This window comes from Acytostelium subglobosum (genome assembly GCF_000787575.1).
Source record: "Acytostelium subglobosum LB1 DNA, scaffold: scaffold18, whole genome shotgun sequence".
In the NCBI taxonomy this organism is placed as follows: Eukaryota; Evosea; class Eumycetozoa; order Acytosteliales; family Acytosteliaceae; genus Acytostelium; species Acytostelium subglobosum.
In genome coordinates, this window is record NW_012236515.1 from 97,204 (window position 1) to 114,255 (window position 17,052).

The following is a 17,052-nucleotide window of genomic DNA, read 5'->3' on the forward strand; positions in this document are numbered from 1 at the left end:
TTGTATCTCTTCTCTCAAACTATCTATATAATTATCCTTGTAATGTGTGAATGAATGAACCTTTATGTGATGTTCACACAAACAAGTAGACAACACCACCAAGGTGAAGAAACAGTGTGTGCTGCAACCACATTTCTTTATTAATCTTGAGAACTGGAACTGATGTCCTGGATTGGATACCAATTACTTTTATGGATGATTACATCAAATGTGATAGATATATTGGAAGCCAAAATATTCATCATTTTCGTCAATCATTTGTACCTTATCATCTTCCTTTTATTCACTACTTAATATCTAAACTATTATGAAGACTATTTCTTTCTTATTGATATTATTAACTCTACTAGTTATTAATGATCAATTGGTTTTGGCTCAATTCCAGAGTGGTACCAACTCCTACTGGGCTACAACTACATCGTCATCAACTACCGTCAAACCAGGATCCACAACCTCTGCTTCCCCATCTACAACTTCCGCCACTCCCTCTACCACCGGTGCTGCTGCTTCCACCACCTCGCCATCGACAACCACAGTCAGACCAGGAACAACAACATCATCAGCATCGACTACTCCGTCAACAACTGGAGGTACACCCAAGCCAACCAATACAACCAGTAATGTATTGACTGCAGTGCTAGTGACATTGTCACATCTCCCGCTGACAAGCTCCTCTGTCTCGGCGTCATCAGCAAGTGGAGGTCTATCTGGTCAGACTCAGTCCTCTTCCATGGCCTCCGCATCATCACAATCTGCAAGTGCCTCGGGATCTGGTGGTCAACAATCAAGTTCCATGTCCAGTGGAATGTCCGCTTCTTCAGCAGCAGCAGGTGCCTCATCGGCCAGTTCTGCAACACCAACAGCCAGTTCAACTTCACCAGGAGGTGTTGCTCCAACATCTGCCCCGGCTGTCAACATCCCAGACTGGGGAGACCAATCATGGTATAACTCTCTAGGAAACAGGATACATGTGCCACATTCCATCTTGTTGATGATCTTGATCTTGATTGTGGTTCAATGAACAATAAATGTTGTCGATGCGGTTCTGGTTTGTTTGTTTATATTTCGCAATTAATCTCTCTGGAAGATATCGAAGCATTTGAATCGACTGGAGGACTGATCCCTTGACATTGATGGAGAAGTCAATGAGAGTGATACAATATTCTGAGATGATGAATAACTTCTTAATGAGTTTCGATTGGAATATATATATGATATAAAGTTCCAACAACCTATTTGAGTTGTAGTTAGTAATTTAATTAGATGTTATCATCATTGTTAACGTAGTTACCTTGGAATGGGAATAATATTGATGAAACCATTTGGAGGTAATAGTTCTGACAACCATTATCAAGTAGATAAATAAAGAACGCTATAATGTTGAATGTCCAACATATAATCAATCCAGAAACAAATAGATTGAGTCTAAGTACAATCTTACTTTGTAGTGCATTCATTCCTAAGATGGGTGTTTGTTAGATATTGTTGACAACAGTGAGTAGTAACGGGTTCCAAGAAGTTTAAGATACTTACTGGAAATAGACCTTGTAAGTGTATTAAGATGTCTCTTCACTTTGTATGATAGTATTAATGATACTACTAACATTACTATCATAGGTATATAGAATAGTGCCAATTGGAAGTACTTGTCAATAGTACACCAAGACATTCCATTCATCTGTCTAATATTCGCAGTGCTCATTATACCAAATCCAAGTGATAATGGTAATATCCAACATATTAAATAATATATTATCATCAAGAATTTCCTAAAGTATCAATAATAATATTAGTATTCAAGGTATGTATAAATAATGATCACTATACTTACTTCTTGGTACGTGACTTGACTATTATACGATAGATATGGAATGATATTACTGTTGTCCAACAACATGACGCTAGGAATGAGAATGCGATGAAGCCACTTGAGATGGAACATAGTGATACGTCTTTGAATCCTCCAGTTGATGTTACAAAGTGATTGTTATACTTTAGGAATAGTATACGTGATACCAATACTGAAAGTGATGCCAGAAGATCACTTATGGCGAGGTTCCTAACTAATCTGATCACTTTCCTATCCTCATTCTTGCGAGGTATCTTCTTTCGGCGAAGTGTTGATCCATCTGGATTGGGTCCATGCTCATTGACAAAGCTGTTGAGACTAGTTTCCAAGATTGGCGAACCATCTACATTGCCCTCCATTGAGTTGTTCACACTGGCATTGATGTATGACCATGATCCATGTTGGTACTCTTCAACTATTGACAATCTGTTGGTTGAGTAGTTCTGTGAAGCAGTCGGAGATATTGAATAGTTGTTTATGTACACTTGGGATGAGTTGGGTGAGGTCAATGATCGGTCGCGATCACGTCCACCCTCACCCGAAACACCACCACGAGTCTGTGCGGCCTCGGCGGCAGCGGCAGCAGCCTGCATATTGATTCTAAGTCTACGATTACTGATGATTATCATTATGATTGTGGTTAATGATCCAATCACTGATAGTATAGATGGTGCAAGCATTCCATAACTAATATCTATTCTATGTTGTACACCTAGATGACACATATCAATAGTTTGATTGGATTGGATATCATCATCATAGATGTTGTTGTTGTTTGATGACCATAATGTAAAGTTTGATGGTCCAAACTCCATCTCTATTTCTCTCTATCTTTCTCTCGGACTAAGTTATATTATATGATGGTATCCAAGTTATTACAAGTATGTATTATTATCTTTTTTCACTCTTTGTCCGTGTTGGGAAGATATTTGAATGTTTGATCAATCTCACAAAGACCCTTAAAAAAGATAAATGTTAAAAACAGCAAAAATCTAAGTGCCTTTTGACCTTGTCTTGGCCCACTGGGGCAACAAAAAACATCTCAAATTAGATCATTTTTCCCAAGTGTGATCCAAAAGGCCGAAACCAAGTTTGAAGATGCCGATTCTCTAATCCAATCATGTTAACCTTATTAAATAATTAGTAATAATAATACAAATACAAATTTAAAAGTGATGATGGAATTCATCCCTGGTATACAACTCAGTCGAATATTCTTTGAGGAAGCAGTTCGTCCAATCTTAACAAAACACTACCCTCATCTTAAGTATGCTGCAGCACGTATTGGATCAGGTAGTGAAGTACTTGGTTATGATACAGCCATGTCAATGGATCATGATTGGGGTCCACAACTCATATTGTTCATTCAACAAACATGATTCACATCTAATACCATCTATTGACAAGTTGTTTCGTGAGCACCTGCCACCAACCCTACACGGATTCCCTGTGGGCATGGTACACTTTGAGCATGAGCCTCAGACTCAACATATGGACTTCAATGCTACGATGACCCCCACGACTCCAGAACCAACAATCAATCATCGAATCACGATCACTAACCTATCAACATGGTTGAAGCAGAGGTATGATATAGACCTGATTGATCAACCTCTGAAAGTGTCGGACTGGTTATCAATCGCATCACAAGAGTTGCTGGGTCTGTCTGCTGGTGCTGTCTATCATGATGATATTAGAGAGTTAACAAATCTGCGAACCCAACTTGAATGGTACCCTCATGACATATGGCTTTATATGATGGCATGTGGTTGGCAACGCATTGGTCAGGAGGAGCACTTAATGCCTCGTGCTGGATTCGTTGGTGATGAGCTTGGTTCATCGATCATTGGGTCACGACTAGTACGCGATATTATGAACCTTTGCTTCCTAATGGAGAAGAGATATGCACCTTATCCAAAGTGGTTTGGTACAGCATACAAACGATTATCATGTGCTGCAGAGTTTGAACTATGTCTTAAACAGGCAGCTACAGCTCAAACATGGCAGGAGAGAGAGTTGGCACTTTCAACTGCCTATGAACTTTTGGCAAAGAAACATAATAGACTCGGATTGACCAAGTTGTTACCGGAACATGTGTCCTCATTCCATGATCGACCATTCAAAGTGATACATGGAGAGCTGTTTGCCAATGCCTTGGCCGAACTAATCAACAAGGATGTATTTGGTGATGTGATTGACACAATCAGACTCATTGGTAACATCGATCAGATAAGTGACAACACCGATATGAGAGGCAACATCATCCTTGCCAAGAAGAAACTAATGTGAATAACAAACTTTGACCTATACCCTCGCCCTCGCCCTTACCCTTACCCTTGCCTAACAATGACTAATGATTGACCTCATTGGATATGACAAAATGATACATTGTTATTATGACAAACCGATCGATCTTAGCTTGCTCATGATGCTCTGAGCAATTGATGATTTCTTTCTGATGATGAACATTCTCTTGGGCTTAATAATAGACTCAATTCGATTGTCTCCACCAATTCGATATATTGGTTGTTTCATATATATGTATAGAAAGGTATCCTCATCCAATTTCCTTAGTATCGCTCTAATATCTCTTAATTTGATCGTGTGCAGTTGAACGTAGGTATCAAAGTTGGGTACTACACTCATCATATTCTTGAGTTTGGCCAAGAATTTGGAAGAATCATCATCCACTATTGTTGGCAATATCAACGTCTTTAAATGCCGCAAACCATGTCCAATCTCCTTGAACTTGGTCGATGCCTCCATCATTGGAGGCAGATTGATGCACACTGTTTCCAGTGAAGCAGGGGCCATAATTAGGTACTTGATCTGAAAGAGATATCCCAAGGTGATACATTGAAGATTAGGTGGAAGAATGACCTCGGACACTGGTTGGTCAAAGGATTCACCAAGCTTTAGTTCTGTTAGCGTCTCTGGCAATGTTGGGAGAGGTTCATTGTAGTAGTAGCCAAGTGTGAGTCGTCTCAATGAAGGCAGAGTTGATGGGAGACGTGTACGTTGGTAGAATCCATAATAGAGGTGTGTGAGTGATGGCGGTAGATTGAGGATGGGCATGTTGTCGTTAGTGTCAATGGCCAAGAATGTGATTGTTGGTGGCAGTGCTCCAAGAGGTATTTCTCTGAGTGTGCAGTAGAGTCTGACGCAAGTAGCCTCAGGTGGAATAGGGTTATCAGAATAAAATCTGGATACTAGATAGAAGTTCTTCCAGTTGAGTCCATCGGCAGGTAAAGGATATTCTTTACAGATATCATTGCAGAGTGAATTGCATAGTATTGTCTTGTTCAATGAGAACTGTGTCATATTGTTCAAGATTCTAAACAGTTGTTTGCATGATAAGCCCATGCATATGATGTCCGCATCATTGGCCAACTCGATGTATATCGCTCGTATCAACAGATCAGGTAGTGTATTCTTTGTATCTGTATATGTACACAAATACTATCTGTGAGTTTGTTTGAGAAAATGACAAGACCAAAGGGTTGTCCTTGCTTGCAAGTCCCAAACCCTGGGGTTAGGGCAAGGGCAAGGGTAAGGGCAAGCGAAGTAATCACACTTTTGAAGTTAATGTATAGTTTAATAATAAAGGATATTATATTCTGCCGTCTAGCCTGTCCTTCAACTTCTTGAATTGCTTGGCCTCGCTCTGCTCCTGTTCCAGCTCTGACATGATCTTCTTTCTGCTGGCCTCGATCTCCTGTCGCTCGATTGCGCGCTTCTTTGACTTCTCCTGCTGGATGAAGGTGTTGTCCTTCATCAACTCTCTGATGGCACCCTTGGTCTCCTTCTTGTGCAGTGCCTTTAGCTTCTTGGTCTCCTGGCGCACGGCATCGGGGTCGTCTCCATGCTCGTGGAACTCCTGGCTGWGAACTTGGGCACGAACTGCTTCTGTGCCATCGGCTTGCCGACCAACAGTGTCAGAGGCACACGCTCATCGACGATGGACGCTATTCTATTGGTGATGGTTTCAATCACGTGATTGAGTTTCTCCTTGATCGTTGGATGGAAGTCCTTGGCGTCGATTGCCTTCAACAGACCGAGGAACAATGTGAATACTGATGGCAGTGATTGGCGTTGGTCAGACTTGTTGCCCTGCTCCACGTACTGTCTGGTCATGGACAGTAACAGGTAGAGTAGGTCCACTCTGAACTGATCGGATTCATAATATTGCTTCAGGACGTCGTCCTGCTTTGATTGAGTGAGCTTGGCAAAGTCAAACTCCTTTGATGGCTCCATTGTGCTGAGCTTCTTTCCTTTGTTGGTTATGGTGAGTGCGCCATCACGTAACATGATGGTTGGGACAAATATTGATGACTTGAATGTAGTCCAGTGAGTATCCATGACGTTGGACTGTGCTGGTGCTAGCTTGGTCTCAGTCTTGGAGGCATTCTTTGATGCGCCCTTTGTGGCTAGGGCTGCTGCGGCTACCGGCTTCTTCTGGTGCTCGACAAACACAGAGAGAAGACTCAGCAACATTGCTGACAACTCTGGTGAGTACTTGTTGGCACTCTTCAAATACTATATTGATTGATAGATTGATATTAGGGTCAACATCATATGATCAATCAAAGATATACTTACGAATTGGAATACTGTGGATAGGAAGAGGGACGAGATGATGTCGTGTCCAGACTTGATTGGACATTGAGTGATGCAGTGTGCCATCACGACGGTGGTTGGTGTGATGACTGGATGACTGTAGTCAGAAGTTGGGAAGATGTTTCCAATGAGCTTCATGGTCAACATCTCACTGACTGATGGCCATGCACTGACCATGTCCGATGCCTTGTCCACACGAGACATGCTTCGTCGGTAGCATGACTCCAACATGGCCAGTGCCGTCGAGGCCAGGATGTCAGGCACATCCTTTCCAACCTCAAATATATATCTTGACAACAGGTCCAGCTCCTTCCAGTCCAGACCGCCCAGGGTGTTGTGCCCAATGGCGATCAGCTCGAATCGACGCCAGAGCACAGGCAGGTAGACCTTCATCTTCTCCTTGTTCTGTGGCTTCAATGAGATGTGATTGCACACTCTGATTCTTGTGTAGACCAACTCCTTCTCTTCTTGATTCCTTCCCGCCAGCCATTGGTTCAACTCGTCGACACTCTTTGGCACGTCGAATGTGAATGGTATCTCCTCACTCGCCTTCTTCTGTGTCTGTAGCTTCTTGAGCTCTCTCTCCAGTCTTTGCTCCTCCAAGTCGTCCTCATCGTCCTCTTCGTCGTCGTCTTCGGCATTCTCATCATCCTCGCTGTCGTCCAGGTCTGCGTCCTCGTCATCCTCCTCTGCCTCTGCCTCCTCATCGTCCTCATCCTCATCACCTTCCTCTTCGTCACTATCCTCGCCATCCTCTTCATCATTCTTGGCTGCCTCTCCATCATTATACCATGGAGCACTCTCGTTACCGAGATCCATGGCAAAGTCCTCATCGTTGAGGTCGTCGGCAGTTGGTCTGGTTGGCTTGTTGACCTTGTCTTTGGTGAGCTTCTCCTGTCTCTTTGCCCATCTGGTCTGCTTCTTGGGCGCGACATCATCCTCGACGATCTCGCCCCTCATTCTCTTGAGTCTGTCCTCCTCCAACTTTTCCAATCGCTCGTTCTCCTCCTTCATCAACTCCTCTGGCGTCTTCATACGATCGGTAGCCTTGGCCTTGACATCATTTGCCAACTCCATGACCAGACTCTCATAATCATCATATGGGTTGTTGCTGTTGTTGTTGCTCGCGAATATTCCACTCTGTTGTTGCTGATTCTGCTGGTCTTGCTTCTGTTGCTCGGATGGGAACAGTGAGAGCAGGGGGTCGCCCTCAACCTTTCTCCTCTCGATGAGCACGTTGCTCGAGCGAATGTCGTCAAAGTCCTCATCGAGCTGTCTGGTCATGTCCTCCTTGGCCATCTTCTCCTTGGCCCTGTCGGCACGACCCTGCTTAGACTTCTCAATGATCTCCTTGTATATCTCGTCTCTTGTCTTCTCCATTGGCATACCATCCGCGCCAACATTATCCTGCTCGGATGAAGAGTGTCTCCTTCCTACCATCTTCTCCTCCTCCAACAATTCATCATCCTCATCGGCTTCATAATCATCGGCCATATGATTACCCAATGCCATACCATAATGAGTGAGTTGTTCATCATCATTATCATTCAAGTTATAAAGGCTTTTGTTTCTCTGTGTTGTGTTGTCATTCGGCTCTTCATGTTAGTGCACTCCAATCAATCATTCAATCAATGATCGAGAACATACCATCTTCTCTTTTTGGAAACGAGCAAGCATCTTGTCCTCCTCAGACATGGCAGTGTTGGTCTCTTCGAATCTAGAATCATTGAATTGATTACTCTTGTTGGCCAAGTTCATCTCAACCAACAATGTCTTCTTTCTCTGTTGTCATTGATTGATTGATTGGTTTGAGTGAGTGAGCGAATGTTTGAAAGATCGGTCATCAATCAATCATACCCTTTCAATATCATTATATCTTGATTGACCTCTGTTACCGGATGTACCGATGACCTTCTTTCCGAGGACACTATGCTTGACCCTGTTTGTCTTTCGATCGAATGGGTTGACCACCTTGCTGGCGCCATTAGCCGGTGCATTGGCAGCAGCAGCAGGTGCATTCTGCTTCTTCACATTAAACACTCTATCTGATTTACTCTTTTGTTTCATCGTTGTTATAATGTGTGTATATATATGTGAATGTGTATGTGTAAGAATAGGATTGGGTAGAAGAGTGTGATGAAGAATGAATAAATGATTAAATCGAACACATTCATCCAAAAAACGAACGAATGAAAGAATGAATGATGATTGTGTTGTGTTGTTGGGGTGAAGGGACGATTCGATTATTTTTATTTATTTTCTTTTTTTAAGTGCTCAAGATTGGTCAATTCACCCCATTCCAGTTGTTTGCAACACATTGTTCCAATCTCAAGATTGGTGTGTGCCCCACCACATTAACAGCACATGATGATGATGAAAGGTCATTTGATCCCAATCCAAACTCATAGACAATCACACACATATTTTTAGATAAAAGATATAAGTAGTAATTGTAGTATTAAGTATAATATTTATATATAAGACAATGACAACAACAAAACAGATATTTATATTGTTGTTATTGTCATTTATGACATTGACATTACAATGTGTTCAATCACAAGATTTAAAACAATATATGAAGGAGAGGGCATTGTTGGTAGACAGTGAGAATGCTATAAAGGATGGTGCATTCATACATCTAACAGCCGCCGAACAATCTGCCAATGAGATCTTCACAACAATCCTACAAACTGAAGAATTACAACTCTCCAACAATGATCCATCTTCATTAAACTTCTTTGGTGTATGTTGTTATAATCATCATCATCATCATCATCTCTCATTCATTCATCTGACACCTACCTAATCAAATATTAAAGGCCAAGAGTATTATTGAAACTACAGAGATCTTTGGCATTTTGGACAAGATGCCAAAGGGTTCGATATTACATGCTCATCAAGACTCGTCGGCAACATATGATTACTTGATTGATACGGCATCTTACTTGCCAAATTGTTATATGTACATTGGCAATGATCAACAACAGTCTGGCATTTATTATGGTTCATTCTATTTCTTTGCCCAACAACCGGCCAACTCAAACTGGGTGCTCCTGTCCACATTGCGCCAAAACTCTGACAATGTCAATCAGTTTGATCAACAGCTGCTCACCAACCTCACACTGGAGACCGACGACTTTGGTGACTATGTCGGACTCTGGAGAAAGTTTGACGCCATCTTTGGCCGTGTTGCTGGCCTCGTATCATACTTGCCCGCCACCATTGGATACATGCAACATTTGGTCAACCAAACAATTGCCAACAATGTACAGCACATCGAGTTACGCAAGGTGTTTGGTGACACCTACGACCTCCTTGGCAACCAATACAACATGACCTGGTTCGTTGAGCAGACTATCCAACTTGTCGATGCCACCAGGACCACCTACAAAATGCCAGAGTTCAACATCAAAATAATTGGTTGTGATCCAAGACATGTGAATCAAACGTAAGTCCGATAAATCACTCATTCACTGGAATGGTACCAAACAATCACTAACTCAATCAATCTACTGATCAGTGTCGTGTTGGATCACATGGTATACGCATTGGAGTTGAGGAATCAATATCCTCAGATGTTTGTTGGATATGATTTGGTTGGACCAGAGGATGAGGGATATCCATTGATCTACTTTATCGATCAATTCATGACCATTGACAAACTGGGCCAAACATACAAGTATCCATTGGACTTTTACTTCCACGCCGGCGAGACATTGTTGTACAACAACACCAATCTTTACGATGCCATCCTACTCCAGAGCAAGCGTATCGGTCATGGAATACAGTTGTCCAAGCACCCGGTCCTCATGCAGTTGGTCAAGGACAAGAACATCGGTATCGAGGTTTGTCCCATCAGCAACCAAGTGTTGGAGTATGTGGCCAACTTCCGCGCCCACCCCGGCTATGACCTGTTCAACCAGGGCCTGCCCGTGACGATCTCGCCCGACGACCCCGCCATCTTTGGCTACGGCGGTCTAACTTATGACTTTTACGAGGTGACTACCGCCTGGGGTCTTGGCATTGCCGAGCTCAAGCAACTTGCCCTCAACTCCCTGAACCAGAGTGCCTATTTCGATTCACAAGAGCGTGAACTAGCCATCAACGCCTGGAATGAAAAGTGGAACCTGTTCATCAATTGGTTGCTCCAGCAGCAGCCTACTACCAGTAGTACTACGCAACAACAATAAATATCATCTCACGCGCGTGTACGATGTCCGTATCCGCGTTGTCAACGCTAACTTCACAAAGGGCACTCTCGTTTTTCATTTCAAGAAGACGAAGAAAGATAGAATGACAACAACTACAACTACAACTACACCTACACCTACACCTACACCTACTACTACATTGAATACAGCGACGAGCATTAACAATAGTAGTGCATGTAGTAGTACATCATATGATGAGATAGGTCGAAAGAATTTGATATGGAGACTAGAGTCATTCTATGGACGAACGATTAAATCATTATATTCACCGGCGTTGGCAGAGTTGGTCAGCATTGGAGTGTGTCCAAGATGTTGTCTAAGATACTTCAACATCAGAGAAATAGGTCTATATCAAGAGCCAGTGCCATTCCTATCACATCTAATCAACTATATCGTTATGAGAGATCGACATGATACACAACAACTACAGCAGCAACCTGAGGTCGCCGACGCGACAACAACGACAACGACCACGACTACGACTACAACTCCGACCACGACCAAGTTTGAATACAACTTGGACTCACTAAAGGCAACCGATGAAGGTATGTTGTCTCACTCAATCACTCACTCCTCGCATGTTGACCGTAACTCGCTAACAACTTTGAATGACTTAGTGTGCGTGTCATGCTTGGGTATGCTCCAGAATACAAACAGTGCCAATGAGTTCTTGGATACATTCTTGGACTCGATTGGCAAGTGTAACTATGAGTTTATAGATTACTCATTGGCTTTGTGGATGCCACAGTCTACGATCATCAGAGAGTACTCTATTTGGTTCCATTTGCATTCACTGTTTGGCAGGGACAATGACAAGGACAAAATGAAGGCCAACCCATTGTTCAAGAATGAATCACCAGAGGATGCCAAGATCGTCGATATCAAAGAGGCTGTCAAATGGATACTTGGACCACTGATTGTCAAGAGGTTCAACTTCAAATTCCAGCCATCCAGTGACTTTAGAATGAACATGACCTACAGCCACGAGGAGACCAAAGACGAACATCTATTCCTCTTTGACATCAAGACACAGAACAAGAAGAAGAGAAGAACAAACAACAGGAGAGTATGTCTATGATCAATCATGGAATGATCCCCATCACCTGACTAACACAACCAATCAATCAATCATTCAATCATTCAATCAGAACCAAGTACAGGTCGATTCCAATTATCAAATCATGGAGGTACTTGGCAATATGTCAGAGAAGGACTTTAGAATGCATGGACAGATACCACCAACAAGAGTAACCTCGACATATCAATATCGTTTGGAATATGAGCATGCACCTGTATTCATCTGTGGACGTTACAACAAATATGTACGCAACCTAAGTCAAACACCATGGTCACTCAACGATGAGCCTGTCACTCTGGACTGTGTCGAGCAGTTCATCAGCAAGCCCATCAAGGATAGATGTGGAGCAGATGGTATGTCAGTGTATGAGTGCGTTGGTGGACCTTCAATCATCATACTAACAATCATTGTATAGCCACCAACTTTGTGTCATCTGGAAGAGAGGATATTGATGTTAGGATGCTTGGAGAGGGTAGACCATTCTTTTTGGAGATCACCAATCCACACAAGATACTCTTGACCTACGATGACTTTAGAAAGATCGAAGAGACAATCAATTCAAATGCTGATATCAGAGTATCCAGACTACAATTCATCACAAAGTATGTTCACTGGAACTATTCCAATCACTCAATCAATCAATCACAATCCACTAACAATCCAATCCAACTCAATCCAAAATAGGAAACAAACATCAGTTCTAAAGGATGGAGAGACATCTAAACAAAAGGTGTATAGATGTGTAGTTTGGACTGCAAAGGATATGACTGAGGAGTATTTGCATAATGTATTGGATAAGGTGAATAATATGGAACTCAAACAGAATACACCTGTTAGAGTACTGCACAGAAGATCATTGGCAGAGAGGAAGAAGACTATTGCCAAACTGGCAGTGAAGTGTATCGCTCCACACTTTATACTGCTGGACGTGTGGGCATCAGCTGGAACATACATCAAGGAGTTTGTCCACGGTGACCTTGGCCGCACCACACCATCCCTGGGCAGTCTCCTACAAACAGAAGCTGACATCACCCAACTCGATGTCTTGGAGATCGAGATGAACTTCCCTCCAGTACCAGTGAACAGTACAAAGCCTACACAAAGACAATGAATGTGTTGAACAATGAACGTGCGCGCCTTTACCTACCCATTCAATCATTCACCAACAATCACCACAAAGTGTGATCACGATTCGAATCAGCCCTTTTACCCCCCCATTGTTTGATCATACTCGCCCTCTAAAATTCTAATTATAATTGTACGAGAGTGCACCGCATCACACATTGTTGATATTTGGTTGGTTGTGATACCCACTAACCCCCCGATCGTGAATGCACAATCACCAAATTTGATTCGGCCTCGCCTCCCACCCGATTCTTTCATGATGACACACACCTCTCATGTTTTGTCTTTGTTGGTTGTTTCTGAAGAAGAGACATTCTCACCTTGTCTCTCTCTATTGTACACAAACATAAACATCATCATCATAATAATTAGTTGACTTGGTCATCAACCAATCAACCAACCAACCAAATCAATAAGACACATACATACATACAGATATATAGATAATATTTAATAATGTCAGAATTATGTGCAACATGTAATAAGACGATTAATTCGTCGAGGATTAGAGCAAAGGGAAAGTTATTCCACGAGGAATGCTTTGTTTGCACACAATGTCAAGTGTCATTGGATTGCTTCTTTTACAAGGATGGCAAACTCTACTGCGATACATGTGAGGTCACTCTCTTTGCCAAGCGTTGTGACAAGTGTACCAACATTATACAAAACACCGTAGTCAATGTTCGTGGAAAGAACTACCATCCAGATTGTTTCACATGTCATAGAGTAAGTAGTAGTATATCAAGTGAACTACCTTTGACTTGTTCATACTTACTTACGCATACCTGGAACAGTGTACATCAATCATTAGCAAAGGATTCCTATATATTGAAGGCAACTTTGTTTGCAACAAATGTGACGCGAGTCATGTAGAGGGTAGTCCATCATTGAGTAGACCTACATCGACACCTTCAACTCCACCTACAGTTACAATATCTGTATCAGCATCGACAGACACTTTGTCAGAATATCCATATACATCATCTACAACTTCTTCACCTGCAAGTTCTGCACCTTCATCACCCGCACCATCTAGACCGACTTCAACACAACTACAGCCACCAACACCATCGTCAACATCAACATCAACAAACAATTCACCATCTGCTTCACCGCAGCTTTCTAGACCTTCGCGGCCAACTAGTCAACAACTTTTGCAGCCGATCGAGAAGTTCGTACCGATGATCAATGGCAAGTCCATGCCAGAACTACTGCGACAATACTCCTTCGATGATATTCTATCAAATGTGCTCACCAACAAGATCATCGTTCACAAAGAGATCAAGATGGAGGAGTTACAAATGAATGAGGTGATCGCCGCCGGTGCCTCTGGAAAGGTACATCGTGGAGTCTACAAAGGAAGAGACGTTGCAATCAAGGTATACAGTGTCGACAATCTCTGCTTCAGTCGAGAGGAGTTTGATCGCGAGGTATCAATCATGAGGTAAGTTCATTTAATACCGATATCACATGACCTGGAACATATCAGCTGACATATATCACGTGACACCTACCTTAGTCTTCTGAACCATGAATGCTTCACCGAGTTCTATGGAGCCAACACAGAGAATAGCAAGTGTCTGTTGCATCTTAGTGAGTTTGTAAAGGGAGGTACTCTGCGGGACCTGCTACTCAACAAGGATGTCCAACTGTCCTTTGTACAAAAGTTGTCATTGGCACTGGATGTGGCCAATGCCATGGAGTACCTTCATTCGCTGGGCGTCATCCACAGAGATTTAAAGAGTGGAAATGTATTGGTCACAGAGGAGATGAGAGCCAAGGTCATTGACTTTGGCACCAGCAGAGCGATCGATCCATCGAAGCAAATGACACTGAATCTAGGTACTAGTTGTTGGATGGCACCCGAAGTGTTTAGGAATGAACCCTACACCGAACTATGTGACGTCTACTCCTTTGGCATTGTACTCTGGGAGATATTCTGTCGCAAGGATCCATACGATGGTGTCAACAGTTGGTCCATACCAGTTATGGTGACCAAAGGTGAGCGACCTCAAATCCCATCCGACTGTCCAAGTGACTATTGTAAATTGATCAAGTAAGTTCATTAGTCCAACACAACATGAATGATATCATATTCTAACATTAGTTCTTTTGTCAATCAAACAGAGAATGTTGGGTGGACAAGGCAAAGAAGAGACCAAGGTTCAAGGAGATCAAGACAAAGTTGACAAAGATGCATGGAAAGCTATCAAAGACAAAGAAGTAAATATGTTTGACTTCTTCGTAGACCTTCAGGACACCCCACACATACTTCATTCGATCATCAAAATGGGTAACGGTTGTCGTCGACCACGTCTTAGCTAAGCCCGATTTCTTTTTTGTTCGTCAACAGATATTGTTTAAGTTGGAATGGGGGGTGAATGAATGAATGGGAGAACAACAACAACAATGAGAAGTCAATTGAATAGTCTATTGTTTGACATGACACAAATAGATAGATAGAGATATAGAGATATGGCAAGGCCAAGAGGATCATATAATAGTGTATTGACACCTAGAAAGATATTACTATGTTGTATAATAGCAGTCGTACTTACGACTATGTTGGCAGTTCAAATGTTAAAGACAGATCCTGTATTAACAGAGGATGAAGCTGTACAAATAGCTGCAAGACAACATCATAATAATAATAACAATAATAATAAGAATAATAAGAATAATAGGAATAGAGAAGATGAAGTAGATATAGCATTGGACAATGAGGATGAACCATCATATTATGCAAGGATTGGTCAGAAATTGATAAAGGGCGAGGCAAATGAAAAGCCAATGACAGAGGCTGAACAGTTGCGTCTGAATAGGGAAAAGGCACTGCGGTCAAAGGCAAACGATATTGAACGTCCGATATTGTTGGAAAAGGTTCTGAGCGAGGTGGACAAGGAGCGAGCGATGATAGCCGTGCTCCAATCAAAAACCGAGACATCTAAACTGTTGCCTCAGCACTATGTGGCTATTCCCAAACTACCCAGCGACTACCGTCGTCCCAAGCCCAGCCAGGACACCATCTTGCTGCTCGAGTCAACCTGGAAGCTGGACCCGCTCAAGAACCCCTTCCTGCTGCCCAAGCCACACATATTCATCCACATTGCCAAGACTGGCGGCTCATCTCTTGGCAACATATTCAAACGAAACGAGCGACGCGCCCAGTTCTTCCACTTCTGGGCTCATCCAGGCGTCGACGAACTGGAACACATGTCCACCAAGCTCACCACGATCTTTGGACACATTCGCTACGGACTTCACTTCTATTACGAGGAGAAGAGGCCAAACAGTCTGCCCGCTCGTGAAGATGGTCTCAACCCATACTCCTACATGACGATGCTGCGCGAGCCAGTGGACCGTGTCATCTCTCACTATTACTATCATCGTCAGAACAAGCGTGACCCAGGTCATGGCTTTGCCATGAAGTACGACCTCCGCGAATGGATCGAGCGCAGTGCAGCGGCCAACAACGAGCAAGCAAGAATGCTCTGTGGTATCTCCCCTCACGAGTATTATGGAAAGGAGAATGAAACAGAGATATGTGCACATCATCATCTTAAATAGTATGTAATGATATGTACAAGAGTTGGACACCACTTGGACACGTATGACTAACATAATAACAACTCTCCCGCCATCCAGTACATATAAATACATTGGATTGACTGAGAAGTTCTCAGAGAGCTTGGTATTGCTGACACATTACGCAGGTTTCCAGGCGATCAGATTCACAAAGGTTAACTCTGGCACTCAACGTGTTAGTGTTGCCGATGTACCAGAAGACATTGTCGAGGAGATCAAGAGACGTAATCAAATGGACATTGCATTGTATAACAAGGCCAAGGAAGCATTCGAGATGCAGATCGATGCAATTGGTCGAGAGTTTGTCGAGCATCAAGTAACCGAGTTTAAGAAGAAGATAAAGATCTTTGGATGAGTTAACTCATCTGGTAAACATTTAATAATCGATGGTCTTTGTCAGATTCCAAACATGGTAGGGCAAGGGCAAGGTCAAGGGCAAGGGCGAGGGTAAGGGCGAGGGTTGGGTGTTTCCAGGTTCGCGCCATTTTTTGAAATTAAAGAGATACAAGATAGCTCTCTTTTGAGATTCATTCGACAACAATTACATTACTACATTATAAATATATATATATATATTCATTTGT

At 42.6% G+C, this 17,052-nt stretch overlaps 10 protein-coding genes across 10 annotated transcripts; 7 read left to right on the forward strand and 3 right to left on the reverse strand.

Moving 5' to 3' along the window:
- Positions 1-307: 307 nt before the first annotated feature.
- SAMD00019534_083400 (hypothetical protein) lies at positions 308-1,021 on the forward strand (the record flags this gene model as incomplete). The annotated part of the gene is made up of 1 exon (XM_012896231.1): positions 308-1,021. One exon carries the CDS (start codon positions 308-310, stop codon positions 1,019-1,021), a length of 714 nt encoding a protein of 237 aa, XP_012751685.1.
- Positions 1,022-1,827: 806 nt separating this feature from the next.
- On the reverse strand, positions 1,828-2,442 carry SAMD00019534_083410 (hypothetical protein; the record flags this gene model as incomplete). The annotated part of the gene is made up of 1 exon (XM_012896232.1): positions 1,828-2,442. One exon carries the CDS (start codon positions 2,440-2,442, stop codon positions 1,828-1,830), a length of 615 nt encoding a protein of 204 aa, XP_012751686.1.
- A 1,207-nt stretch (positions 2,443-3,649) lies between these two features.
- SAMD00019534_083420 (hypothetical protein) lies at positions 3,650-4,138 on the forward strand (the record flags this gene model as incomplete). The annotated part of the gene is made up of 1 exon (XM_012896233.1): positions 3,650-4,138. One exon carries the CDS (start codon positions 3,650-3,652, stop codon positions 4,136-4,138), a length of 489 nt encoding a protein of 162 aa, XP_012751687.1.
- Positions 4,139-4,243: 105 nt separating this feature from the next.
- On the reverse strand, positions 4,244-5,170 carry SAMD00019534_083430 (hypothetical protein; the record flags this gene model as incomplete). Its single annotated transcript, XM_012896234.1, has 1 exon — positions 4,244-5,170. One exon carries the CDS (start codon positions 5,168-5,170, stop codon positions 4,244-4,246), a length of 927 nt encoding a protein of 308 aa, XP_012751688.1.
- A 289-nt stretch (positions 5,171-5,459) lies between these two features.
- On the reverse strand, positions 5,460-8,533 carry SAMD00019534_083440 (hypothetical protein; the record flags this gene model as incomplete). The annotated part of the gene is made up of 5 exons (XM_012896235.1): positions 5,460-5,730; positions 5,781-6,385; positions 6,449-8,038; positions 8,114-8,248; positions 8,324-8,533. The coding sequence occupies 5 exons, from the start codon at positions 8,531-8,533 to the stop codon at positions 5,460-5,462; spliced, it is 2,811 nt and encodes a 936-aa protein (XP_012751689.1).
- A 418-nt stretch (positions 8,534-8,951) lies between these two features.
- On the forward strand, positions 8,952-10,656 carry SAMD00019534_083450 (hypothetical protein; the record flags this gene model as incomplete). The annotated part of the gene is made up of 3 exons (XM_012896236.1): positions 8,952-9,212; positions 9,289-9,917; positions 9,990-10,656. Coding segments are annotated over 3 exons (1,557 nt in total), but the record flags the coding sequence as incomplete, so codon positions are not given.
- Positions 10,657-10,735: 79 nt separating this feature from the next.
- SAMD00019534_083460 (hypothetical protein) lies at positions 10,736-11,758 on the forward strand (the record flags this gene model as incomplete). The annotated part of the gene is made up of 3 exons (XM_012896237.1): positions 10,736-11,117; positions 11,211-11,504; positions 11,541-11,758. Coding segments are annotated over 3 exons (894 nt in total), but the record flags the coding sequence as incomplete, so codon positions are not given.
- An 82-nt stretch (positions 11,759-11,840) lies between these two features.
- SAMD00019534_083470 (hypothetical protein) lies at positions 11,841-12,863 on the forward strand (the record flags this gene model as incomplete). The annotated part of the gene is made up of 3 exons (XM_012896238.1): positions 11,841-12,099; positions 12,174-12,360; positions 12,443-12,863. Coding segments are annotated over 3 exons (867 nt in total), but the record flags the coding sequence as incomplete, so codon positions are not given.
- Positions 12,864-13,339: 476 nt separating this feature from the next.
- On the forward strand, positions 13,340-15,110 carry SAMD00019534_083480 (hypothetical protein; the record flags this gene model as incomplete). The annotated part of the gene is made up of 4 exons (XM_012896239.1): positions 13,340-13,609; positions 13,678-14,327; positions 14,403-14,939; positions 15,011-15,110. 4 exons carry the CDS (start codon positions 13,340-13,342, stop codon positions 15,108-15,110), a joined length of 1,557 nt encoding a protein of 518 aa, XP_012751693.1.
- Positions 15,111-15,403: 293 nt separating this feature from the next.
- Positions 15,404-16,817, forward strand: SAMD00019534_083490 (hypothetical protein; the record flags this gene model as incomplete). The annotated part of the gene is made up of 2 exons (XM_012896240.1): positions 15,404-16,449; positions 16,529-16,817. Coding segments are annotated over 2 exons (1,335 nt in total), but the record flags the coding sequence as incomplete, so codon positions are not given.
- Between the last annotated feature and the right edge of the window lie 235 nt (positions 16,818-17,052).